Source organism: Mobula birostris, chromosome 14 (genome assembly GCF_030028105.1).
Source record: "Mobula birostris isolate sMobBir1 chromosome 14, sMobBir1.hap1, whole genome shotgun sequence".
Lineage (NCBI taxonomy): Eukaryota > Metazoa > Chordata > Chondrichthyes > Myliobatiformes > Myliobatidae > Mobula > Mobula birostris.
The window spans coordinates 93,986,709-94,013,227 of NC_092383.1; the positions used below are offsets into that span (position 1 = coordinate 93,986,709).

The window sequence follows — 26,519 nt, forward strand, 5'->3', positions numbered from 1 at the left end:
TGAAGGTTTATCAGCACTGCATTTAATGTTTCTTCACAGGTTTTCAGAACATTTCAGTCAGTGCAGTTTGTTGGAATATTCGATCCTTTTCAAAGTTACACATAGAGAGTAAGTTAAGTGGATAGTAATTCTGGACTAAAGTTAGGCATTTGCCTGAGCAGTCTTTGACAGCACCTTCAGATCAGCGATGCACTTGGCAATGCTCTCCTTCTCCTAGGAAGAGATAGAGCAAGAGATTAGCAAAACTTTCATTCTTTTATGATACAGGAGGACTGTGTTCTAAAAGTCATAGAGAAGAACAGCACAGAAACAGGCCTTTTAGCCCATCTAGCCCATGCCGGACCATTTAAACTGCCTATTCCCATCGACCTGCACCTGGATCATAGCCCTCTATACCCCTACCATCCATGTACCTATCCAAACTTTGCTTAACCGTTGAAATCAAGCTTGCATGCACCACTTGCACTGGTAGCTTGTTCCACACTCTTGTGACCCTCCGAATGAAGTTTCCCTTCATGTTTCACCTTTTACCCTCAACTCATGACATCTGGCTGTAGTCCCACTCAACCCCAGTGGAAAAAACCTGTTTGCATCTATACCTCTCAATTTTGTATACCACTATCAAATTTCCTCTCAATCCTCTATGTTCTAAGGAATACAGGCCTCACCTATTCAATCTTATAACTCGGGTCCTCCGGACCCAGCAATACCCTTGTAAATTTTCTCTGTACTCTTCCAATCTTATTTACATCTTTCCTAAAGGAAGATTAGAAGACTAAAGACACGTTCTGTGCACTTGAACATTCCAGCCATTTGGTCAGCACAGGCTTTCAATACCTGACCACTGGGCCTGATGCCTCGCCAGTGTTCATCCTCTTGAAAGATGTTCTGAAACTGGCCTCTAGCCTGTCCCCGAGTTCAGCCAGATCCAAGATTACAGCTGTTGACCAGGGCTTTGTTCCCCACCAGTCATCTGCAGCTCATAGACAGCGAATAAAATCTGGTACTTTCACTGATGTGATTTACATACTGAATATGCATGAGGCAGTGGGTGCCTTATTCCAGTGAGACTCAATGGCCAGGAAGGCGGCTCTGCAACACCTTGTGGAGAGCAACGACGATGACAAGTCACAGAAATAGTCATGGTCATCTACAGCAACCAAGGAAGACCCCAGTTGTGTCGACTTCCTGAAACCACTTGACCTGGACTTCTGAGGTTGAGAGTTGAACTGCCCCAGTGCAACGGCTCTCCCACTTAAAAAACTCTCCCACGTTTCCTGTCATCATCAGAAACGATGGACTACTACTCAATGTATGTGGTAATTGAGATAATGTGTAATATCCCTATAGAAAATAAAGAATTCTATAATTGGCCCTTTTAATGCTCAAGTGGATTTGGCAATTTGTACATGGTTTCCAAAACCTACAGCTGTCCCGAGCTGAGATGGAACATAGCAGTGAAGGTGCATCAAGACACGGCTTTACACTCAACACCAGAGCTAGTGATTTGCTGCGGTTTCTACATGAATTCTTGGTGATGTGTACAACAATCACAGTGACATTTTGCCTCACAGCACCACCCACCTGCTGTGGCGTGATGCTCTGGATTACACTCTTCTCAACCCAGTTAACCATGTGTTCTTGAGCGAGCCGTCGCTGCAGTTGCTGGAGGCCGATTTGGTAATCCAGTCGCTTCTTCACTGCATCGTACACCATGTGTAGACGCTCGCGATAGTTAGTTTCCAGAATCATTTCAACATTATTCTGGAAACAAAAAAGCAGCAAATCAGCAGCTTGCAGGGGCATTTTTGCTTAATTGCATTTGTAACTTGACTCGCTAGCCATCATTACATGTTTTAATATATCTACTGTCAGGTAACCATCCCTCTGACCATTTAAATCATTACAGGACTTCGAGCTTGCCCTGAAGCCTAACCATCTCACTTTCATGGGTAGTTTCTGTAGTGAAATGCCTGTATATTGTCAGCAATAAATACTGAAACCTCAGTGGATCAGTCAGTATTGCAGACAAAGTTCCATGCTTGAACCAGTCATCGGAACTGGAAAATATTAGAAAATATATAGTGCAGGAAGGAAAAAGAGTCAAGAGAAAATTTGGGAAGTACAACAATTTGAAAATGGAAAAATTAAGATGAAAGCAAGGATTTTATAGTTATAAACACAAAAGATTCTACAGACGCTGGAAATTCAGAAAACAAAGCACAATTTTTTTTTGTAAGATGAATTAATGTAAAACTAAAGTTGTACTTTAATCATCTGTACTTTTATCACAATATGCGATGCATAGTCCCCACTTACTGGCAGAAAGCAGTACAGCAGTTAAACTAAAAGTTTATCACCTTTCTCATTTTTCATTGGCTAATTACTAGCACATTACCCAAATGATGTCATTAGGTAATCATTGATTAGTTTAATTTATCTAAGGAATTTCTCTTCGAGCCATGCCATAGAAACCATAGAAACTACAGCACAGAAACAGGCCTTTTGTCCCCTCTTGGCTGTGCCGAACCATTTTCTGCCTAGTCCCACTGACCTGCACACGGACCATATCCCTCCATACACCTCCCATCCATGTATCTGTCCAATTTATTCTTAAATGTTAAAAAAGAACCCACATTTACCACCTCATCTGGCAGCTCATTCCATACTACCACCCAGTAACCCCTGACAGCCCTGAATTAGCTCTAACCTAATCACAGGACAAGTTGCAATGACCAATTAACCCACCCGGTATGTTTTTGGATGGTGGGAAGAAACCAGAGTACCTGGGGGAAACCCAGATTCCAAAGGGTGGACGTACAGACTCCTTACAGGAAACGCCAGAATTGAATTCCAAACTCCAAAACGCACCGAACCGTTACGCTACTGTGGCACTCAGGACTAACTAGTATAAAGAAACGGTGAAACAGCAGCTTGTGGATGATCAGAACTAGACAAGGGAGAGATGATAGAAGCAGGTGGGGAGGGATAGAAAAGATGAAACAGGGGAGAGAACCTGGGGGGGGTGTGTGTGTGTGTGTGTGTGTGTGTGTGTGTGTGTGTGTGTGTGAGAGAGAGAGAGAGAGAGAGAGAGAGAGAGAGAGAGAGAGAAAGAAAGAAAGAAAAGAACACAGAAGGGTGTTGGATTCCTGAAAACGGACAATTCAATGTGTATTTTCTGTGGAGTGTCATAAGATGAGGGGATACCTGATAAAAAATTATAAAATTATGAGACAAAGATGGGATAGATAGTCCACGTCTCTGGTCAAGGAAGAAGTATCAAATACTCGAGGGCAAAACTTTAAGATGAGGGGGAGAAACATGTGTGAGGCAAGTTTTTTTAAATATACAGTGGTAGATTCCTGGAACGCACTCCTAGGTGTAGTGTCAGAACCTACCATGGTGATAGACAGATGTCTGAACAGGCAAGGAATGTATGGATAAGGATTATGTGTAGGCAGATGGAATCAGTTAAATTTGGCATCATAGTCAGCACAGACATTGTGGGCTGAAGGGCCTGTTCCTGAGCTATACTATTCCACGTTCTAAATTATCGCTCATAAATTACAGCAGAAAAACAATTAAAAAATTACACATACAAAATACTGGAGGAACTCAGCAGGTCGGGCAGCATCTATGGAAGTGAAAAAGCAGCAGACACTTCAGACCGAGACCCTTCTTCAGGACTGGAAAGAAAGGGGCAAGATGCCAGAATAATAAGGTTGGGAAGGTGATAGGTGTAGAGGAGTGAGTGGGGGGGGGGGGGGGATGAATTGAGAAGTTGGGAGGCGATAGGTGGAAAAAGTAAAAGGCTGAGGAAGAAGGAATCTGACAGAAAGGAGTGGAATGTGGGAGAAAGGGAAGGAAGCGGGACAACAAGGGAAGGTGATAGACAAGTGAGGAGAAGAGTAGAGGTGGTGGGGGGGAACGGGACAAGATGGGGAATTGAAGAACAGGGTGGGGGAACAATTACCAGAATTTGGGACAAATTCATGTTTATGCCATCAGGTTGGACGTACTCAGACAGAATACGAGGCACTGCTCCTCCAACCTGGGAATGGCCTCACCATGGCAATAGAGGAGGCCGTGGACCTCCAGAGAAAGAGCTACTAAGATAACTATTTTTTTATATATATATATATTTTACCCGCTTAGCATCGAAGAGGTGGTGCCGCCCTTCTATTCTCCACTGCTCCTTATTCTCCTGTTCAATGGCTTCTGTCAGACTGGCAACGGCAAGGTCTTTCACCTCTTGTGCCTTTTGAACTTTTTCCTATGATTGCAAAACAAAATTGAAAATAACGAATTTGCAGCTGAATCACTCAGATACATCAATGATTTTCCATCAAAAAGTCACGTTTAATCAGAATATTTATTTGAAATAATTTATTTGCTCAAAACTTCTCTACATAGTACACTTAAACCAGTGGCTAAATGCCACAGACTCATTTTAAATCGGAATCTGAAATGTTCTCAGTTTTCCAGGCTTTCACACAATTGGCAACTCATAGTTAGCTTCCATGGTAAAAAAAAAGTCACACAGAATGTTGCAAATATTGCCATCTTTGGATTAACTTCCTTTGTTAAATCTCAGAATACCTCATTCAACTTGTCAGCAAATTTTGCCACATCCTTCCCAAACTTCTTAATACCGTAGAGGATAACAATGCCAATGGAGATGGCAGAAAATGTCTCATGGTTAATGACATAAATTTCCTTTGACAGAAGGTAAGTCAACAGTCCAGTGCCAAGCATGTAAGGTCCTAAGGAGTAAAACAAATACGAAACATTAAGCGTCCAAAGATAGAATCCTGGTCAAACCTTGAAACATTACACAAATTGCTGGAGTGCACACAGAAATCAAGCCTCAAGTGCTTTTAAAAGTAGGTACTAATAACAAATATTTTAATACAATACTAAATATCTTAGCGTAACACACACATCAAATACACCTTATGGTTTTCAGTCAATCCTGCAGATGGCAGCAAACTTTAAAATATAAGCACAAGAGTTTCTGCAGATCCTGTACCAAGCGTCACTTCATAGACATAAATCAATGTATATAAGCTATCTAATATATTTGTATTTATTGTGTTTTTAAACAATTATTGCATTCTTTATCCTATTGGGCTTTTTTGTTGAACTGCATCAGAGCTCGGGCCCTAAATCTTGAATCTTTAGACGCTAAAAATCCAGAACAATACACACAAAATGCTGGAAGAACTCAGCAAGTCAGACAGCATCTGTGGAGGGAAATGAACAGCCACTATTTCAGGCCGAGTTCCTTCCCACTTCCTTTCCAGTCCTGATCAAGTGTCTCAGCCTGAAATGTCGACTTATTTCTCTCCATATAAGTTGCTTGACCTATTGAGTTCCTCCAGCACTTTGTGTGTGTTACTCATCAAAATGTACTTAATATATTAACACATCAGAAAACTTTGCTGACTCTATAGATAACATGCAGATAATATGCTTTTAGGTCAAGCAGTTTAAACTAATCGCTTTAATTTTGAGTATGTTTAGACATCATTAACAAATGAATACAGCAAATTTAAAAGCAGAAAAATAGACATTAGTGGAAACTGCAAAATTATTTTGTACTGACCTGTAACTCCAGTTTTGGGGTAAAGGAAATGGAAGAATTCCTCTGGAATCAGACCAAAGCGCACCTTGCCTCCTTCCTCAGGAAGGGGAGGCACTGGTGCCTGAGACGGACAGCTAGCATGGAAATTCCTGGAAACTGGCACCAAACTGGAAGAAGAATAAATTGAGCTCAGATTTTTCAGTGATGTTGGCAAATTGCCACAACTTTAGATGCGTTTATATCTTTCATTTTTGATGATTCCCAGATAGAATGGTAGCAATATACTTAAAACATTCCTCCTTCAAGAAATTTTTTTAAAAAATCACTATTTGAATTTCTCACAGCAGATTAGTATTGATTTAATACAAATTGATGGCAGAAGTGTGAAAATAATGAAAAAGAAAATACAATTACAGGAATGTAATGCGTTTATATAAACTCAGCTCAGGGGCCAAGATAGAGACGTAACTAACCTTGCACCAATAGGGGCAGATGTCTTCAATAAGGACCCTGAAACACAATTATACATAATCACTTGAGAATAAGTTATTAGTTGTAATGCAAATACTTCTAATACCTTTAGTGCTTCAATGTGGTGAGCATCCTATTAGCAAAAGGAAGTAACCTGAAAAAAGGCAGCCGTTGGCTGCTTCCTGTACTCCTCGGCTCTGGAAATTAAAGGACTTTCATGTACCGATTCCACAACTGTCTGTGTATGCGAATGACAAGTACACCAAAAACTTTATTCAAGCTCTCAGCTATTGGACGTCAATTCAACACTCCCTGAAGTTGCTTCATGCACAATTAACATACAGTAACAAGATACAACACCATCCTCTATATGTGAGAGTGCCACTATACACGCTTGTATATATCAGAACAATTTCCCCCAGTAACTAGGTTCTACATCTGTAATGTTTAATGCTCAGGAAGGGCAGGAGACACATGCCTATAGTCCACCTGGTCCCATCTTTCAAATGGAGACCAACTAGCTGCTTTTGACTTGAAAATATATTTGGGTTTTCACTGTAAAGAGAAGTTGCTTTCCAGAACAATCTCTCCCATTTAACAATATCAGTAGCCTTAACCAATGAGCTCATGATAGATTCATTCTCAATGTCAGCTGGCATCAATCGAAACTGCAGAGTTTAATGACATCAGTGGCAGTTGCAAATCTATTTTGTGCAGACCTGTAACTCCAGTTATTAAGGACCTCCATCATTCTAGACATACCCTTTTCTCATTGCTACCATCAAGGAGGTGGTACAGGAGCTTGAAGACACACACTGAATGTTTCAGGAACAGCTTCTTCCCCTCTGTCATCAGACAATGAAGCCACGAACACTTCCCCAGTATTCTTTTCCCCCTATCTGCACTACTTATTTAGGTTATTTTTACATCTACTTCTCATTATAATGTATAGTGTTTATTATTATGCATTACAATCTATTGCTGCTGCAAAAAAAATTTCATTATATACGTCAGTGATATTAGATCTGATTCTGATTCAGCTTTGGGGTAAAGGGAATGTAAAAATTCTTTTGGAATCAGACTAAAGAGCACCTTGCCTCCTTCCTCATCAAAACTCTTCACAACTTCTCACTGAAAAGTTCCTCGCTGAGTCAAACTAATTTACAGGACAAACAGGAATCTAACCTCCGTCACCTCTACTCCAGAGAAAACATCACCCACCCCCCCCCCCCGCCCGCCTCCCAATTTCTGTTACCAAACCAGTGTGCAAGCAATGCCTAAAAACATGCATATTATTGTCCATCCTTCACTTAAGCTACATCAACTGGGGAAGTCAGCTAAGGAATGGCAAATGGAGTTTAAACGAGGGCAGGGTTGTAGTCCAGAGATCTAGTGGTACTAAGTACGTGCTTCCCTGAAAATGGCCACACATATGGATAGGGTGGCGAAGGACAGATTTGCCACACTTGCATTTATCAGTCAGGCCTTTGACTACAAGAATTGAGACATCATGTTAAAGCTGTGCAAGATGTTAGAGAGACCACACAGAGTATCGTGCGCAGTTCTGATCATGCGGTTATAGAAAGGATGTCATTACACTAGGAATTGCACAATTAGTCTTTTTTTTTGCACATTGGTTACTTGACAATCTTTGTTGTTTTGTTTCATACAGGTGTTTTTCTCTTCACACTTCTAATTGGTTTTTGGCAAGCCACTCCTCCAGCTCGTGGCCACATCGATGGACCACGGCAAAGCCGTCTCGAATCTTGGTGCGAGGGCACGTTTGGACCAGGTGGAGTTTGTCCTGGGTTGGGGCACCACAGGGGCAAGTTGGGGTTTGTCGGATGCTCCCATCGGTGTAGTGATTGCGCTGTCTTGGCATGACGAATTCTGAGTCTAATTGCAACTGTCCAGCCTTTTCTAGTAGCTGTATTAAAGCCTGGGAGGAGCGAGGCAGAGTTGACCATCGGACCTCGGCCATTGGGGGGGGGGGGGGGTTGTGTGTTGGTGCGCCAGTACTGGTGCCATTCAGTGCAATCATCATGGGTTCTTTAAGATGTAGAAAAGATTTCATGATTTGAGTCGGGAATTTGGGGGGAGCTTTTTCAGTGAATTTACAAACTAGAACGATGTTGGATATATTTTGGATACGCTTGTAGAATTTTGCTAAAGCTGCTCTTCTACGGATGCCCGGGGATGCTATTCCGCTCACTGGACAGCTGTGGATTTTAGGGCTCCTGAGATTATTCTCATAGAAGTAGTGTACTGATGATGTTTGTGTGAGCACTTCTCTCCCAGGTGGGTGCACAATATTTGGCAACTGAGAAGCAGTGCTCAGCTCGATGTTTGTAGGACTGACTGGTAGCACCCCATTTGGTTCTTGATAGCTTCCTGATCACGGCCATTCTGGATTTTAGTTTATTTGCAACTTTTTGAAGGTGGATCTTGTTTGAGAGAGTTTGATCTGGGTGTGGATTCTTGAGTAACATTTTGTCATTTAGTTTGATATTGAGCTTAAGTTTGGTTCGTCGGTTGTCCAGATGAAATATGGAAGTTACTGTTTTGTTGACAGTAATAATTAAGTACCACTATCAGAAGCAAACAACAGGAATTCTGCAGATGCTGGAAATTCAAGCAACACACATAAAAGTGTACTATCAGAAGCAGTTGGATAGGGGAGTAGATACCTTGGATAAGGTGTTTTTTTTCCAATGGATCTGACATTGTTCGATTGGAAGGCTATGGCCCAGTCATCAGCATGTGCAAATTTAGCAGATTTGATTTCAGGGAGGTCACTGAGGTACAGATTGAACAAGGTTGGAGCCAGAACTGAGCCTTGGAGGACACCATTGCAGCATTTCGTAATGAATCTGGAGTCACTTCCCAGGTAGGTGAAGAAAGAACGGATGTCTGTCATTCTGTGGAGACGTAGGATCTCTTTACATGTGATGATTCGGGCCAGTTTTAACACTAACCCTTGGTTCCAAACGGCGTCCTATGCAGTGGATAAGTCGATTTAAATTGCTCCTGTTTTCTTTTTGAGTTCAAAGCCTGACTCGATGTACGATGTGAGGACAAGAACTTGTTCACTGGTATTGTGGTGTTGTCTGAAGCCAGCTTGTTCGATCAGTATTATCAGAGGTAATAATCTGGATAAAGTAATACACTGAAGAAGTTCTTAGGTACAGCAGAGGAGAGAAATTAGGCAGTAACTTGCTGGATCATCTGCAGGCTTTCCTGGTTTAGGTATCGTAATGATTTTGGCATATTGGGGTCTAGCTTTTTTGACGAGGGTTCATGTAGGTTTGCTGGAGTGAGTGAAGTTCATGTTTTCAACTGTACCCATCCATCTATTTCCCCTGGCACTGTGGATCGATTTGAGATCATTAGCTGTCGCCTGTTGTTTAAACTCTTGAAATAGGTTTTCTTTTTCTTTAGACCAACAAAGAATGTTGGTATTGCCTCTTTCGAGCCTATGAAATCGGTGGTGGGCCGTATTTTTCCGCACATATTGTCGACTTGCAAGGTGAAATGATCCTAGTTTGCTTTTCTGAAACTTTGTCTGCATTTTGGGATGGAGAGACGAGTGGGTGTTCAGGATCCAGCCATTATTAGCACGGATCTGTGCTGACTATGAAGAGGAAAACCACCAAGGAGTAACTGGTAGGGGTTCAAGTTGAATGTTGTTACAAAACAGGGGTCTAGTGTGTAAATTTGTACCCATCTAGCTGAGAAGAATGTCCCTTTATCTTTAGGATCATACGGTAGTTGAAGGTCATTATTAGATGCCCAGTGACTGATCGCTTCTCTGCCTGTGTTGTTTTCTGAGCATCCCCAATCTGTATGATGGCTGTTGAAGTCTCCGAGGAATATTGCTGGGTGTTTGAATTTTGTAACAGTGGATTTGGCCATTCCTTATTTGGAGGTTTATAGACATTTACTAGAGTTGGATTTTCTACTATTTGAACAGTAGTGTTGTGGATATTGTTATCTGGTGTGATGTTACAGCTAATAACCAGAATGGAAATGAGTGAGTTTTTTTGTTTAAATAGCTGTCCTGTATTTCTTGTGGTATACACCTGTTACTCTATTATATCCTGCTATCCTTTGTTATCTGTAGTTTCTCACAAGTAATATTGTATTGATTTTCCTGGAAATGTCTGAAAGTAAATGAATCTCAGCAGTATACAGTGACATGCATACTTTGATAATAATTTTACTTTGAAAAGAAAGTGCTGGAAAAATTAGGTTACAGAGAGAGTAATGTAGGAAGCAGAAGGTGAAGGTTGTTTCTCAGATTGAAGGCCAGTGACTCGTGGTGCCCTGCAGGACTGGTGTTGGAACTTTTGAAGGTTATCGTTCATCGGTTGAGGAAGTGGTCCAGGGAGTGGAAAATGGATTTCAATACAGATGAGCATAAGGTGTTGCATTTTAAATGTTATACCTACGTAAAAGTTGTACAATGAATGTTAGGGCACTTGGGAGTATAATGGAACAGTGGGGCCTAGCAAAACAAATGATGCATTTCTACTCAAACAACAGGAATTCTGCAGATGCTGGAAATTCAAGCAACACACATCAAAGTTGCTGGTGAACGCAGCAGGCCAGGCAGCATCTCTAGGAAGAGGTACAGTCGACGTTTCAGGGAAGGGTCTCAGCCTAAAACGTCCACTGTACCTCTTCCTAGAGATGCTGCCTGGCCTGCTGCGTTCACCAGCAACTTTGATGTGTGTTGCATGCATTTCTACCGCTAGGCCCCTCTGTTCCACCCTTAGAGCCACCCAGTTCTCTCCGACCCGCAGTCTAGGGTCCTGCATCCATACCCAGCTCTCCTCATCCGATCACCTTACCACCTAATCCCTCCACTGGCGGAGCGGATCCGGTCCCCGGCGTTTTTCCCTCGGCCCCCGATTCTCCCTATCCCGGCACCCCAATTCTCAAGGCCCATTACCACCCCATTCCACACCCACCCAGGCCCTGCACTCATCTCTCTTTCTCCAACATCCTCCATCTCCGGTCTGCCCACCGGCCCGTGCCCTTCAGTGACCGACACCCGTCCTACTAGGCCGGACTGAGCCTTACCAGAGGCGAGCGCGGCGCGGGCCAGCATGTTGCGGCTCCGGTGAGCGAGGCGGAGCTCCGGCGGGTGGGTGGGGGTGAGCTGAGGGGTGGCGGGTGAGCTGAAGCCGCCGCTTCTTCCCCGGTCTCTGACGGGCAGCGCAAAATGGCGGACTCGGACTGGGACCGGGACTGGGCGCGGGGCAGGCCGGGAGCTTGCGGGGCGGACTGGTGCTGGGAGCGGGGCAGGCCGGGAGCCTGCGGGGCGGACTGGTGCTTGGACTGGGACAGGCCGGGAGCTTGCGGGGCAGACTGCTGGGAGCGGGGCAGGCCGGGAGCTTGCGGGGCGGACTGGGGCTAGGTGCGCGGCCGGCCGGGAGCCCGTGGGGCTTCTCGCGAGAGCGGCCGGAGTCAGGCGAGAGTAGTGGCGGCGGCGGGGAATGGAGAACCGGTGCGGTGCAGCGGGCCGCATGGAGCGGGAACTGGAAACCGTGCAATACCGGGCTGGTGAGTGGACCGGGGCCGAGAGGTTGGGGGGGGGGGGGGTGCTTGAAGTGGTGAAATCGTTTCATTTTCACCCCGAACCTTTCTGGCTTTTCCAAGCCTGAATGGTTGAAGCCGCAGTTCTGAATAGTCTCGATGCTTGTTGCTCGACAGCAATCAGAGACAAAAATCACTGTTTCTTGTGGAACATAAGCACACGCAACTCGCTCTGTTATAAAAACAGTTCGCTGTAAGCACCGTGTATTGTCTAACGGCCATACAGTACATGCGGCTAACACTTGTTAGAAACTGTTCGACAATGTCCATAAGACCTAGAAGAATGAGGCCATTCGGACCATCGAGTTTATTCCATCATGGCTGATTTATTATCCCTCTCAACCCCATTCTCCTGCCTTCTCCCCTAAGCTTTGATGCCCGGACTAATCAGGAACATTCGTTTTAAATATACCCAACGAATTGGCTTCCACAACCGTCTGTGGCAATGAATTCCACAGAATCATCACCCTAAGGAAATTCTGTTCTAAAAAGATGTCCCTCTATTCTGAGGCTGTGCCCTCTGGCCCTAGACTCCCCCCCACACCCCCCCCCACACCCCCCCCCACACCCCCCCCACACCCCCCCCCACACCCCCCCCACACCCCCCCCACACCCCCCCCACACACACCCCCCCCACACACACCCCCCCCACACACACCCCCCCCACACCCCCCCCCACACACCCCCCCCCACACACCCCCCCCACACCCCCCCCCACACCCCCCCCCACACACACCCCCCCACACACACCCCCCCCCACACCCCCCCCCCCCACACACACACACACACACACACACACACACACACACACACAACAGGAAACATCCTCTCCACATCCACTCTATCCAAGCCTTTCAATATTCAATGGGTTTTACCTCATTGTTTTAAACTCCAGTACTCAACCATCAGAGGCTCCTCATAGGTTAACCCTTACGTTCCCAGAATCATTCTGTCCCTATTAGGCGGCATAGTGTCCCAAATAAGCACAGGTAGTCATCGGCTGTTATCTCGATTAGTTTTTGTTCTTGAAGAGTTGTCCCAAGTAAGTGGCTGCCCCAGTTGACCGATGGTTTCATTAACGGGAATACACTGTATATAGGTTTCAAAAGTTGTATTCAATTAATGAGATTCAGCATCACCAGCATTTGTTGTCCATCACTGATTGCTTTTATGTGGATGATTACAACACAGGGGCAGGCTGTTCAGTCTGACAAGCTCACAGCAGTGTTTAGAATCTGATTTATTTATCAATGTACATAAAAGCCAGATGACAGGGTGCAGGTGTGGTTGGCATCCGGCTGTCTCAAAGGACAATGGGTGATGAATATCAACATCACGAGCCTGGGCGGAAAGTATGGAGGTCTTGGGATGTCCAGATGTCAAGATCCCCCTCTCGGCCTCACCAGTGTCGTCCAAAAGAAAGCTTATGAAGCAATACATTTGGCTGCTGGAGCTGCCGGAAGGATGTTCAATGACATCCAGCCACCTTTGGGGCTCCACTCCGGATTTGCAGTATGGGTTTACTCCCGTAGCCTTTGTCTGTCCCGAGGCTGCCCACAAGGCAGTGGAGCTACTTACCCATAGCTGGGGATCTGGTTCATGAGCGCCAGGGTGTGTCCACACGCCGGTGGGCCTGTGCAGGTGCCGGACCTCCACCCTGTCCTCGGTAGTTCAACCTGAATCCAAAAGGAGTTCAGTTTCCGTGTGTCGCCTGCAAGGAGGCACTACACAAGGCTTGAAGTTGGAGAGTCTATGTACTGGCAGCAAGAGACTTAAACATTCGGCTCTCCTTTTTGCGAGACCGCTCGCCAGCGGTAGAAGCTAAAAGTGAGAGCGATAAGCACTACCCACTACACTACCACACTAGACATGTCACAACAGCCATTTTGACACCAAAGGGTGGAGATGCGTCTCTACAAAAGGTGTAAAATGTTCCTTCCTTCCTAGCCTGTGGGTCATCCTTGGGCAAGGTGTAGCACCTGCTTAGTCCCCCCGATCAGGGTCACGTAAAGCCAGGGGGGCAGCTGGTGCATATCACATCCTGGTTATGCAACCACTGATGCCAGGCAGACAATCTCTGATGAGCTGTGGGCATGCCAGGTCGTTGTCTTGTTTATGCTGTACATGAGCCTCTGCCCATCTTTTCCCATTTAAATCTATTGCTGTGACCATTGCAGCATAGGATATGGGAGCAGAAATTGGCCATTTGGCCCATGGAGTCTACTCCGCCATTTCGTCATGGATGATCCATTTCCCGCTCAGCCTCAATCTTCTGCCTTCTCCCTGTATCCCTTCATGCCCTGACTAATCAAGAATCTGTCAACCTCTACCTTAAATATACCCAATGAATTGGCCTCCACAGCTGTCTGTGGCAAGGAGTTGCACAGATTCACCACTCTCTGGCTAAAGAAATTCCTCCTCATCTGCATTCTAAATGGAGGTCCCTCTATTCTGAGGCTGTGTCTTCCCCACTATAGGAAACACCTTCTCCACATCCACTGTATTGAGGCCTTTCCACATGCAATAGGTTTCAGTGGGATTCCCCCACTCATTCTTCTGAATTCAAGTGGGTAGAGATTCAGAGCCATCAAACACTCCTCATATGATAAGGCTTTCAATCCTGGAATCATTTTTGTGAACCTCCTTTGAACCCTGTCCAATCCCCAACACCTTTTTCCACCAGACCGTGGGTTAGTTTGTTGTCATATAAGCCAGCATACACTGAGCTTCCTTGTGCTTTTGTCCTATCTCTCCTCCTTGATGTGATGGTGTCAGTTCTATCACAAAGGATTCTCCAGATGCTGGAAATCTTGAGCAACACACAAAAATGCTGGAGGAACTCAGCAATCAGGCAGCATTTATGAAGACAAAACAGTCAATGTTTTGGGTTGAGACACTTCTCGTGTTAAAACATTGTGCACTAAATCTTATTCTCTTTTTTTAGGTGATATCTCCTCACTGGCTTTTTGTTGCATAGTGATTGACTCATCTGTCTTAATTCCAAAATATAATTCAGTTGCTTTGTCTGCTTGTGGTTACAGATGGAGCTCTGTTACTTGGAGCCTCGACGTTATCTGGGCGCAGTTGGTTAGGGTCTGTCTGGGTGTTCAAGGACCCATTTAAAGCTCCGAATGAGAAGTTCTGCGCGGTGGGCATGCAAAGCCCAGCTGGCGTGGTGGATGCATGTTGGGTTACTGGCAGAGAAATTCTGGTTGCATCTGATTTAGGTAAGGATCGGTGTTAATATTTCACTCAGTGTTAGAAATAATGGGATTGTTTGGATTTCAGTGGAAAATTTTTGTCTGCTGCTTTTCAGAGTAACCCTATTTTTCTGATCTTTGCTGTGGTATTTGTTGCCTTTCAAGCTTCAATTGAATCACAAAAGAATACTGAAATAGACATCTGTTAAACATATAAATAACTTATTTTCCTTGGCAATGGTGTAAACGATGTATATTACATCATTTAAGGAACTGTACTTCTAAAGTGAAGAGTACGACAACAGTGCCTATAAAAAGTATTCATCCTCCCCCCCCCCCCCCCAGATGTTCTATCGTTTTCTATTGTTTTGCAACCTTGAATCACAGTGGATTTAATTTGGCTTTTTTTGACACTGATGGACAGAAAATTCGTTCGTGTCAAAGTGAAAACAGATCTCTACAAAGTGATCTAAATTAATTACAAATATAAAACACAAAATAATTGATTGCATTAGTATTTGCCCCCTTTAATATGACACACCAAATCATCCTTGGTGCAGCCAATTGGTTTTAGAAATCACGTAATTAGTTACCACAAAATACTCTGCAGATGCTGGGGTCAAAACAACATGTAATTAGTTACATGCAGATCCGTTTTTGGAGACCTGTGTGCATTCAAGGTGTTTCAATTGATGGTAGTAAAAGATACACCTGTATCTGGAAGGTCCAGTTGCTGGTGAGTCAGTATCCTGGCAAACACTGGACCATGAGGACTAAAGAACACTCCAAGGAACTCCACAAAAAGCTAATTGAAAAGCACAAGTCAGGAGATGGATACAAGAAAACTTCCAAGTCACTGAATATCCCTTGGGGTACAGTTAGGTCAGTCATCAAGAAATGGAAAGAATATGGCGCAGCTGTAAATCTGTCTACAACAGGCCATCCTCAAAAACTGAGTGACTGTGCAAGAATGGGACTAGTGAGAGAGGCCACTAAGAAACCTATGACAACTCTGGAGGAGTGACAGACTAGTGGCTGAGATGGGAGAGACTGCACATACAACTGTTGCCTGGGTGTTTCATCAGTTGCAGCTTTATGGGGGAGTTGCAAAAGAAAGCCACTGTTGAAAAAAAACACATGAAATCTTAGCTAGAGTTTGCCAGAAGGCATGTGGAAGACTCTGAAATCAGCTGGAAGAAGGTTCCCTGGTCTGATGAAACCAAAATTGAGCTTTTTGGCATAAGCCAAACACCGCACATCATCAAAGACACGGCATCCCTACTGTGAAGCATGGTGGTGGCTGCATCATGCTGTGGGGATGCTTCACTGTGAAGGTAGAGGGTAAAATGAATGCAGCAAAATACAGGGAAATCCTGGAGGAAAACCTGATGCAGTCTGCAAGAGGACTGCAACTTGGGAGAAGATTTGTTTTCCAGCAAGACAATGACCCTAAGCATAAAGCCAAGTTACACAGGAATGGTTTTAAAACAGCAAAGTTAATGTCCTGGAGTGGCCAAGTCAGAATCCAGACCTCAATCCAATTGAGAATTTGTGGCTGGGGAGAAAAGGGCTGTTCACTTGCAATCTGACAGAGCTTCAGCAGTTTTATAAAGAAGAATAGGGAAATATTGCAGTGCCCAGATGTGCAAAGTTGATAGAGACCTATCCACACAGACTCAAGGCTGTAATTGCTGCCAAAGGTGCATCTATTAAATACTGACTTGTGGAGGGGGGTGAATATTTATGGAATCAATTCTTTTGTGTTTTATATTTCTAATTAATTTAGAGCACTTTGTTGAGATCTCTGTTCACCTTGACAGGAAATTGTCTTTTTCTGTTGATCAGTTTCAAAAAAGCCAAATTAAATCCACTGTGATACTGTGATTCAGTATTGTAAAACAATAAAACATGAAAACTTCCGGGGGGGGGGGTGGTGAATACTTTTTATAGGCTCTGTATTTAAGGGCATCAAAATTTAACAGAGAGAGGGTAGGAGAGATGGTAGGAGAAAGGGATTGAGAGGGATAATGAATCAGCCATGATGGAATGGTGAAGCAGCCTCGATAGGCCAGATGCCCTAGAACTGCTCCTGTATTTTATGGTCTTGTAGTTTTGGACACTTTAGTGTAAGTTGGCAGTTTATGGAAGCTATAGAAATCTTGTAAAAATGTAAATAATGGAGTCATATTTATGGAGAACAGAAGCCTGACTCATCTGTGGATGGTTGTCTGCAGTACTCCTTTTTCCCAGCATTTAGATCTTATCCCTCTAAACCAGGGGTTCCCAACTTCTTCTGTGCCATGGACTCCTACCATTAACCACGGGGTCTGCGGACCCCAGGTTGGGAATCCCTGCTCTAAACCTTTCTCCTCCATGCACCCATCAAAATGTCACACCCACCTCCTATCGCTTCACCCGGCAGCACATTCCGTATACCCACCATCCTCTGTATGCAGAAATTTATCCCTCACATCCCTTTTAAATCATTCCTCTGTCATCTTAAACCTGTGCCCTCTGCTTTTAGACTCTTCCACCATGGGAAAACTCAGTGGCATTCAATGCCCCTCATGATTTTATAAACCTGTGTAAGGTCACCCCTCAGTAGCCTTCAGTCAAGCAGAAACAGTCCATCCTATCCAGTTTCCCCTCACAACTCAAGCCCTCCAGTTCCAGTAACATCCTCATGAATCTTTTCTACTCCCTTTCCAGGTTAATGACATCCTTCCTGTACCTTGGCAATCAAAACCGCACACTCTATTCCAAGTGCAGTCTCACCAATATAACTTGACATCCCAACAGAATACTCAAAATCCCTGACTGATGAAAGCCAGCATACCAAATGCTGCCTTCACAACCCTATCTACCCCTGTCTCTACATTCAAAGTTCAAAGTGCATTTCTTTGTGTGTATCCATTATAAAACCTTGAGGTTTGTCTCCTTACAGGCTGCCACAAAACAAAGAACCCATTAATATAGAGGACTATCAAACGCCTAATGTGCAGAGGGAAAAAGACACAACTCATGCAAACAACCAAAACAAGCAAATAGCCTTCAGAACTGAGGTTCGTGAAAGAGAGTCTGTCCACAGACACGAAGCCACCGCCTCAGAGCAGAGCCGAGTAAATGTTACAGAGCAGGGAGCTGAACCAGCTTGTCCCTCACCTCCAGACCTTATCAGTCTAGCCCGGCGCTTAAATCATCCAAACAGTGGGTTCTTTCAGGGAGCTACGTAACTGTACCTCTACATCTCTCTGCACCAACACTTCTCAGGGCCCTATTATTTCCTTGGTAAGGCCCATGCTGGTTTAACTTGCCAAAGTGCATTATCTCACAATGGAAAGCTTGTCTTCCATACTATTTTGTAAAGATCAAGTCATTACACAGTTGTGAGGTAGAACAAGGTAAAACAATATGAAAATGTAGAATAAAATGTAACAGCACAGGGAAAGTTCAGTGCAAAGAAACAAAGTGCAAGATCATAACAAGGTAGATGGTGAGTTAAGAATTCATTTTATCATTCAAGGGGTCCCCTCAAGGGTCGTATAATAGCCCGATAGAAACTGTCCTTGAGCCTGGCGGGTTGTGCTTTCAGGCTTTTGTATCATCTGCCAGATGGGGGTGGATGAAGTCTGAATATGCTGGCAGTAAGAAATATAGACATAGAGGGGAGAAGAGAGAATGGGCAGGGTGGATGGGGTCTTTAAATATACTGGCTACTTTACTGAGGCAGTGAGAATCAAAGACGGGGTCTGTAGAGCGAGGCTGATTTTCATGATGTGCTGAGCTGTGTCGACAACTCTGCAGTTTGGAACATATGGTCCATAATGATCACAATTCAGTCAGACCAGGGCAATAGCAAGCTGAAGTGATTTCATTTCATACTGACTGGACATTGTTCAATTTCACAAAGGAGGCCACTTTAAGTTGTCACAGGGTTTACTTCAGACATAACATTAATCCAGCCCTCATGTTAATTTAACTCTTTGCGAATGGTTTTACTTGCTCTGCAGGTGCTGTGGAGCTGTGGGAGGTGGCAGAAAGTGAAGGACAGATGGTGAGCAAGTTCTGTAAATACGAACACGATGATGTCGTTACGAAAGTGAGTGTGCTCGCAGGTGAAACACAAGCGGTCAGCAGCAGTCTCGATTGCAGGTTTGTAATATCACCCTCCTTGAATCATCCGGCCTTGCTTTCCTCGGTCTGTTTCCTGATGACTTAGTCACCCGTCATTGCCACACTTGGTGAATAATGAATGCCCGTGGGCGCAATATTCACTCATCCTGAGGTCTTTCTTGACTCTACAACCTGAGAATGTCTATGTTTCTGCAGTCTGATCTCTTACTTTTCTCCATATTTAATCATTTCATTTCAGGCTCTGAGCTCTCTGTTCTACTTCCTAGCTGTTCTACTGTTCCTCTGTTGTACTGCCCCAGTTTGATTGAATTAGAGTCATCTTGGAAGGTATATTCCAAAAGGCAGAGATTTTGGATACAGTTCAGCACATCGCAGAAACCAGCCTCCTTTCCCCTCCATGTACTCTTGTCTATATTTCTCACTAAGGACCTTCATCATCCAGGACAAGCCCTTTTCTCATTATTACCATTGGGGAGGTGGGGACAGGAGCCTGAAGACCCACACGCAGTATTTCAGGAACAGCTTCCCTCTGCCGTCAGATTTTTGAATGGACTTATGAACCCATGTACGCTACCTCACTTATTTTTTACTTGTTTTGCTTTCTTTTTGCACTACTTGGTTAATTTATATAATTCTTTATTGTAATTTATAGTTCTTTTATTACGTACTGCTTCCACAAAGCAACACATTTCACAACATATGCCAGTGATATTAAACCTGATTTAGATTCTGCCTCAATAAAGCAGCCAGCATAATCAAAGATTCCATCCACCCCTGACATTTTCTCTTGGAGTCATAGAGCAAGTACTTTGGCCAAATGAGTCCATGCCAACCACAGTGCTCACTCTGCTAGTCCTATAACTTTCCTCCGATATAATTTGCTCTATAGAGCTTCCTTCTTTATTCAAGTTTTTCATCACCTGCATTAATTTCTCCCTGTGTCTAAGCATTTTCTCCCTTATTTGATAATTCCACTGTAAAGCACCATAATCATTTCTCACTTTGAGGCACTATATAAATGGAAGTAGTTGTTGCTGTTTATTTCCAGCTTTTATTTAAGACATGTTTCATCAGTAAGAGTCATCTGAATTTGTTTTTGGAGGAGCGATGCAGACATCATTCCATTTTAAACTTTGTATATTATTCTTTACGATTGTTGAATGTTTTCCTTGTTTCATGTTGCACCCTGACCAAAACACGACAGCAAATTCCTAATAAATAGAGCATAGATTGTAGAACGTAGAGCATAAGAACAGGCCCGTTGGTCCACGATGCTGCCAAATTAATTAAATCAGTAATCAAATGGCTAGCTAAACTAATCCCTTCTACCTTCACAAAGTCCATATCCTTAAATTTTCCTCACATTCATGTGTCTATCTAAACACCTCTTAAAAGCCCATAATGTTTTTGCCTATACCACCCTAACTAGTGCTTTCCAGACATCCATCACTTTGTGTGCATAAAAAAAATTGCCCCTCACTGCTCCTTTGAATTACTCCCTCTCATTTTAAATGCGCACCCTCTGGTATTAGACATTTCAACCCTGGGGAGAAAGATACTGTCTGTCTACTATATTACTATATTTACGCTCTATTCTTGGTTGGTGCAGCTGTAATGAAACCAAATTTCCCTCGGGATTAATAAAGTATATCTATCTATCTACTCTATCTATGCCCCTCATAATCTTATAAACTTCTGTCAGATCTCCCCTCAACCTCTGCCGCTCCCAGGAAAACAACCCAAGTTTGTAAATGTATATGGCTAATAAAGTTGATCCTTGATTCCGTAAGGGAAGTCGGACTGCACATATGATAACCAAGCACGTGGTGTGATTTAAAGTAACTGCTTTTGCAGGGCCTGAGAGAACAAGCTCTTACATGTGCATTCATGTCTCAGTAAAGCAGCCAGCATAATCAAAGATTGCATCCACCCCTGACATTCTCTCTTTTCCCCTCCACCTCTCTCAGAGTCATAGAGCAATACAGCAATACTCCCCTCCCACTCTGTGCATATCCCTGTAATAATAAAACATGTACATTAAGAAATCAGAAAATGAGTGTTTAATACGGTATATCAAAGATCATAAATGATAAACAAGTCGTGAAATCTCCACCATGTAACCATGAACTAAGGCTATGATTAAATGCTGAAAACAGTCTGAATTACCTAAATTTAGCTTAACCTGTAATAACCAGGCACTTTGATTTATTAGCGTGAAGGTTTGGGACCTAGAACAGAAGACGGTGCTGAAATCTTACCAAGGTGAGCAGTAATGGGTATGAGATGAACTGGTCTGTCATTCTCGAGCAGTTCCTAGCCTTGTCTCAACCGTGCATTTAATTTGAATACAGTGCGTGCTGACATCTCTATGACAGAAGCTGTTTTGTTACCAATTATGAATGTTAATTTGAGATGCCAGAAACATTGTTGTACATAATTGTCATAAGACTTCTAACATCTGCAGTTTCTTCGGTCTTGTATGTGATCAAATACTGTAGATTCGATTTAATTGGGACAGTCGCTTATTTGGGACAACTCTTAAAGAACAAAAAACAATCGAGAAAGTAACCAGAATTCCCTTTGTTTATTTGGGGCAGTATGCCACTTAATTGGGACAGGATGCTGTTGCCAAACAGTTTCTAACTAGCATCAGTCACGTGCACTTGTGTTGCTATTAGACACTACACCGTGCTTAGAGTGAACTGATTTTAACTCGCCTCATTTGCATGTGCTTATCTTCCATTTGGGCCAATGAACACCGATTCAAAAAGCAGGAATTTTTGACAATTTTGTTTTTTATTATGACTTTTAAAAGAAAATCACACCCTTGCCAAGATGCAGGAAGTCAATGAAGGCATTCCATTATCTGTGCTGATTTTTTTAAATTTACAGTCAGCCAAAAGAACATGGATAATTTTGAAAAAAAATCAGGCAGGGTCTAAAAACAATAACATTTTTATTGTTGCTTTTGATTTCCAGTTAGATTAAAATTAATTCTTAAAAGAATTCACATCTTGTTCATTTGGAAGGGGATATTTCCATTACATTGAAGGTAACATGTCCTACACTGGATGAATTTCTCTGTTGATAACTATTAAAAATTAATGCAGTACACAGATTTTTAGTACTGCAGCAGTTAATTTGTTCTGTATTTCATTTAAATGCATAACTTGTTACTTAGGTAAACAGTAGTTTGTCTTTTTTATGTTTTAAATTATTTCCATGCTACTTCATTTAAATGGGGCAGCCACTGAATTGGGCCAAAATATGCTGGTCCTGATGTATTCCAATGAACTGGAATCCACTGTATCTGAAATACAGACAGGAAATTCATGGAAGAGTATGTCATGTGTTATCTGTGGAGAAAGAAACTGAGTTGATGTTTCAGGCCCAAAAAACCTTGTCATTGGTCATTAGAACTGGGAGCTTTCACCCTGAAATGTTGACTTTGTATTTATTACCGCAATGTAACGTAACCTCCTGAGTGTTTTCAACCATTTCTGTTTCTATTTCAATTCCTGATTTTGAAAAGATTAGTGCTGCATTGAGTGGTAGGATGTGGTTATTCTTTGAAGCGAGATTGGGGGTATATGTGAACTAAAGTGATTTCCCTGAGAGAGAAGAGTTGGAAGCTGTTAACTTCACACAGTACGGAGGCTCAATCAGCCAATATAAACCATGCAAAAAAGTTTACAGTTTACTGTAACAGTAACACATTGAGCATAAACTTCCTCACAGTGGAATTGCTTTCCATCGTTAAGTGATGCTGGGGTGTAGAGATGTGCAATTTTTTAATGTTTGTCTTGATTATAAACAACGCGTTATGTAGTACGTTAATTGCTTCTAAAGGCTTTGTAACCAGTTGTTGACTGGAGTCATTGTTCTCATTTGTACCAATTGTCTAAAGTGACATTGCTCACTGATGCTTTACCATGTTGTACACAATATATTATTCATTGCCTAAATGACAGCTATGGTTTTTTTTTAACTACAGGTCTGGGTCCTTTTATGAAACCTTAAGACGTAGGAGCAAACTTTCAGCCCATCGAGTCTGTTCAATCATTCCATCATGGCTGATTTATTATCTCTCTCAACTCAGTTCTCCTGCCTTCTCCCCATAACCTTTGACGCCCTTACTAATTAAGGACTTACCGTCCTCTGCTTTAAATATACCTGATGGCTTGGCCTCAACAGCCGTTGTAGCACTGAATTCCAGATTCACCACTCTCTGACTAAAGAAATTCCTCTTCATTTCTGTTCTCAAGGGATGCCTTTCTACACTGTGTCCTTTAGTGCCAGAATCCCCCACTCCAAGAAACATCCTCTCCACATCCACTCTATCTAGGCCTCTCAATATTCTATAGGTTTGAATAGGATCTCCCCTCATTCTCCTAAATGTCAGCAAGTACAGGCCTAGAGCCATCAAACCTTCCTCATACATTATCCCTTTCATTCCTGGGATCATTCCTTTTCTATGAGGTCATAGATTAAGGGTGAAAGTTGAAGTGTTTAAGAGAACATGGGGAGGGATTTCTTCAGTCAGATGGTGATGACAGTTTTGGACGAGCTGCCAGTGGAAAGTGGTAGATGCTGGTTCATTTTCAATATGTAAGAGAAGTACCTGGATGAGAAGGTTGGGAGGGCTGCGGTACCTGGATGAGAAGGTTGGGAGGTCTAGATCGATGCGACTAGGCAGAATAGTAGTTCAGCAGGGACTAGATGGGCTGAAGGGCTGTAATGCTCTATGACTATAATGGAGTACTTTCATAAGGTGGGGAGAGGGAATTCAAACTTAGTTGTAAGTTTGTGAAAACTAATTACTGAATTATAAAGGAAAAGAGAGATGTTAGTTTGAGCAAAAGTTTTTACATGATCAGATCGTGAGCAAAAGCAACTATATTTAATATTATTGACAATGATCTGCTTTGGTCTGGAATTAACTCTTTGGCGGTTTTGTAATTGCAGCTCATTCGGGTTCTGTGATGTGTGTGGCTGCTTGCCCTAGTAATGTGAATCTCTTCCTGTCGTGTGCTCAGGTATTTACTCATTAACTATAAAATCAATCTGTGCTTATGCAGAAATGTTCCCTTACAGTGCATGGTACGTAATTAATACAGATTTCTTTCATAACACAACAGAAGTAGAATTTTATTTAAATTCACAACAAACTCTGTGCTCTGAGCTTCTTCTCTATGCTTATAGGTGTAAACAATCAGAGAATTTGATCTTTCTTTTCCTAGCTATACTGAATAGAATTACACTCAACGTACAGTTGCTCATTAATGCAAATATCTAAATAGCCAATCATGTGGCAGCAACTGAATGCATAAAAGTACACAGACATGGTCAAGATGTTAAGTTTTCTAATATTGTAAAGTGAAATTGGTTTTGACATTTTTTGGTTTTTGAAGATATGCAATACCTACACTGTTATCTCCTCTCTTTTTGGCAGAGACTAATTTTACTGTAGTATCTCCTGTCCTGGTTGATGTCAGTAACTTAGCTTTGATTTGGTTCTCCCCAGTAATGGCCATTTACATTTAAGAAACATTTATAAATAGAGTCAAACTAAGATATTAAATAATTGCTCCAAATTTCCACCTGCATTTCTATATAAGTGCAAGTGTATCGAGGGTTTAAAAATAGGTATATGGGGGCAATAAATTACTTTTTGCCTCTGACATCCCCCCAGTACTTCCCTCAAATTTTAAGGTGATTGGAGGAAAGTATAAGGGGTTGTCGGAGATAGTTTTTTTTTACATAGAATGTGGTGGATGCCTGGAACAGCCTGCCAGTGGTGGTGATATACAGTGCCTAGAAAAAGTATTCAGCCCCTTGGAGGTTTTCGTGTTTTATTGTTTTACAACATTGAATCACACTAGATTTAATTTGACTCTTTTGACACTGATCAACAGAAAAGACTCTTTGGCGTCAAAAGGAAAACAAGTTTCTACAAATTGGTTGAAGTTTATTACAATTAAACACAAAGTAATTGATTGCATAATTACTCACCCCCTTCAATTCAGTATTTAGTAGACGCACCTTTGGCAGCAATTACAGCCTTGAGTCTGTGTGGATAAATCTCTCAGATTGCATGGGGACCGTGAGTGAACGTCACTTTTCAAGTCCAGCCACAAATTCTCAATTGGATTGAAGTCTGGACTCTGACTCGACTACTCCAGGACTTTTAATTTTGTTGTTTTTAAGCCATTTCTGTGTAGCTTTGGCTTTATGCTTGGGGTCATTGTCTTGCTGGAAAATAAATCTTCTCCTAAGTTGCAGTTCTCTTGCAGACTGCATCAGGTTTTCCTCCAGGATCTCCCTGTATTTTGCTGCATTCATTTTACCTTCTACCTTCACAAGACTTCCAGGGCCTGCTGCAATGAAGCATCCCCACAGCATGATGTAGTCACCACCATGCTTCACGGTAGGATGGTGTGTTTTTGATTATGCCAAACATAGCGTCTAGTCTGATGACCAAAAAGCTCAATTTTGGTTTCATCAGATCATAGAACCTTATTCCAGCTGATTTCAGAGTCTCCTACATGCCTTCTGGCAAATTCTAGCTAAGATTTCATGAGTCTTTTTCAAGTGGCTTTCTCTTTGTCACTCTCTCATAAAGGTGCGACTGGTGAAGCACCCAGGCAAATTGTTGTTGTATGTATGGTCTCTCCCATCTCAGCCACTGAAGCTTGTAACTCTTTCAGAGTTGTCATAGGTCTCCTGGTGGCTTCCCTCACTAGTCCCCTTCTTGCACAGTCACTCAGTTTTTGAGGACAGCCTGCTCTAGGCAGATTTTTTGCTGTGCCATATTCTTTCCATTTCTTGGTGATTGTATGAACTGTACTTCGAGGGATGTTGTATCCATCTCTTGACTTTTCGTGGAGTTTCTTGAAGTGTTCTTTTGTCTTCATGGTGTAGTTTTTGACAGGATACTGACTCACCAGCAGTTAGAACTTCCAGATGCAGGTGTATTTTTACTATAATCAATTGAAGCACCTTGATTGCACACAGATCTCCAACGTAACTAATTATGTGACTTCTAAAACCAACTGGCTGCACCAGGGATGATTTGGTGTGTCATATTAAAGGGGGTGAATACTAATGCAATCGATTATTTTGTGTTATATTTGTAATTAATTTAGATCACTTTGTAGAGATCTGTTTTCACTTTGACGCGAAAGAACTTTTCTGTTGATCAGTGTCAAAAAAAAGTCAAGTTAAATCCAGTGATTCAACGTTGTGAAACAATAAAACATTAAAACTTCTGGCGGGGGGGCAGGAGTGAATACTCTTTATAGGCACTGTAAGCAGATATATTGGGTGTCTTTAAAAACCTCTTAGGTACTGGATGATAGAAAAGCAGAGGGCTATATAGTAGGGGAGGGTTAAATTGAGTAGGTTAAATCTTAAAGGGTCAGCTAAAAGATTGGCACAACTCTCTGGGCCAAAGGGCCTGTGCTATGCTGTAATGTTCTGTGAGTTAAATTGGCTGCTTTTTTTTCCTAAAATAAAGTATTCCTTTTAAAGAG

General features: G+C 42.7%; 2 protein-coding genes across 2 annotated transcripts in view; one reads left to right on the plus strand and one right to left on the minus strand.

Annotated features, from left to right (window-relative positions):
- Nucleotides 1-11,614, minus strand: atp5pb (ATP synthase peripheral stalk-membrane subunit b). Its single transcript, XM_072278961.1, has 7 exons — nucleotides 11,138-11,614; nucleotides 6,058-6,094; nucleotides 5,606-5,751; nucleotides 4,600-4,763; nucleotides 4,148-4,273; nucleotides 1,585-1,764; nucleotides 1-213 (listed from the first exon to the last, which is right to left on the minus strand). The coding sequence occupies exons 1-7, from the start codon at nucleotides 11,583-11,585 to the stop codon at nucleotides 142-144; spliced, it is 1,173 nt and encodes a 390-aa protein (XP_072135062.1). The 5' UTR covers nucleotides 11,586-11,614; the 3' UTR covers nucleotides 1-141.
- The window catches only part of LOC140210118 (methylosome protein WDR77-like), a 22,417-nt gene continuing 7,352 nt past the window's right edge, over nucleotides 11,455-26,519 (plus strand). The window contains exons 1-5 of the mRNA XM_072278962.1: nucleotides 11,455-11,620; nucleotides 14,695-14,880; nucleotides 18,864-19,005; nucleotides 21,200-21,249; nucleotides 23,953-24,023. Coding sequence (XP_072135063.1) covers nucleotides 11,554-11,620; nucleotides 14,695-14,880; nucleotides 18,864-19,005; nucleotides 21,200-21,249; nucleotides 23,953-24,023 — 516 coding nt within the window. The 5' untranslated portion in view covers nucleotides 11,455-11,553. The remainder of the gene's footprint in view (nucleotides 11,621-14,694; nucleotides 14,881-18,863; nucleotides 19,006-21,199; nucleotides 21,250-23,952; nucleotides 24,024-26,519) is intronic.

Excerpts from the sequence above, each read along its gene's own strand:
- atp5pb (XM_072278961.1), bottom strand. The coding sequence starts at position 11,585 with ATGCGGCCCGCTGCACCGCACCGGTTCTCCATTCCCCGCCGCCGCCAC. Across the intron at positions 6,095-11,137 it reads CCGCGCCGCGCTCGCCTCTG|GGTCCTTATTGAAGACATCT; the intron begins GTAAGGCTCAGT and ends ATTGTGTTTCAG. Across the intron at positions 1,765-4,147 it reads ACCTCTTCGATGCTAAGCGG|AATAATGTTGAAATGATTCT; the intron begins GTAAAATATATA and ends TTTTGTTTCCAG.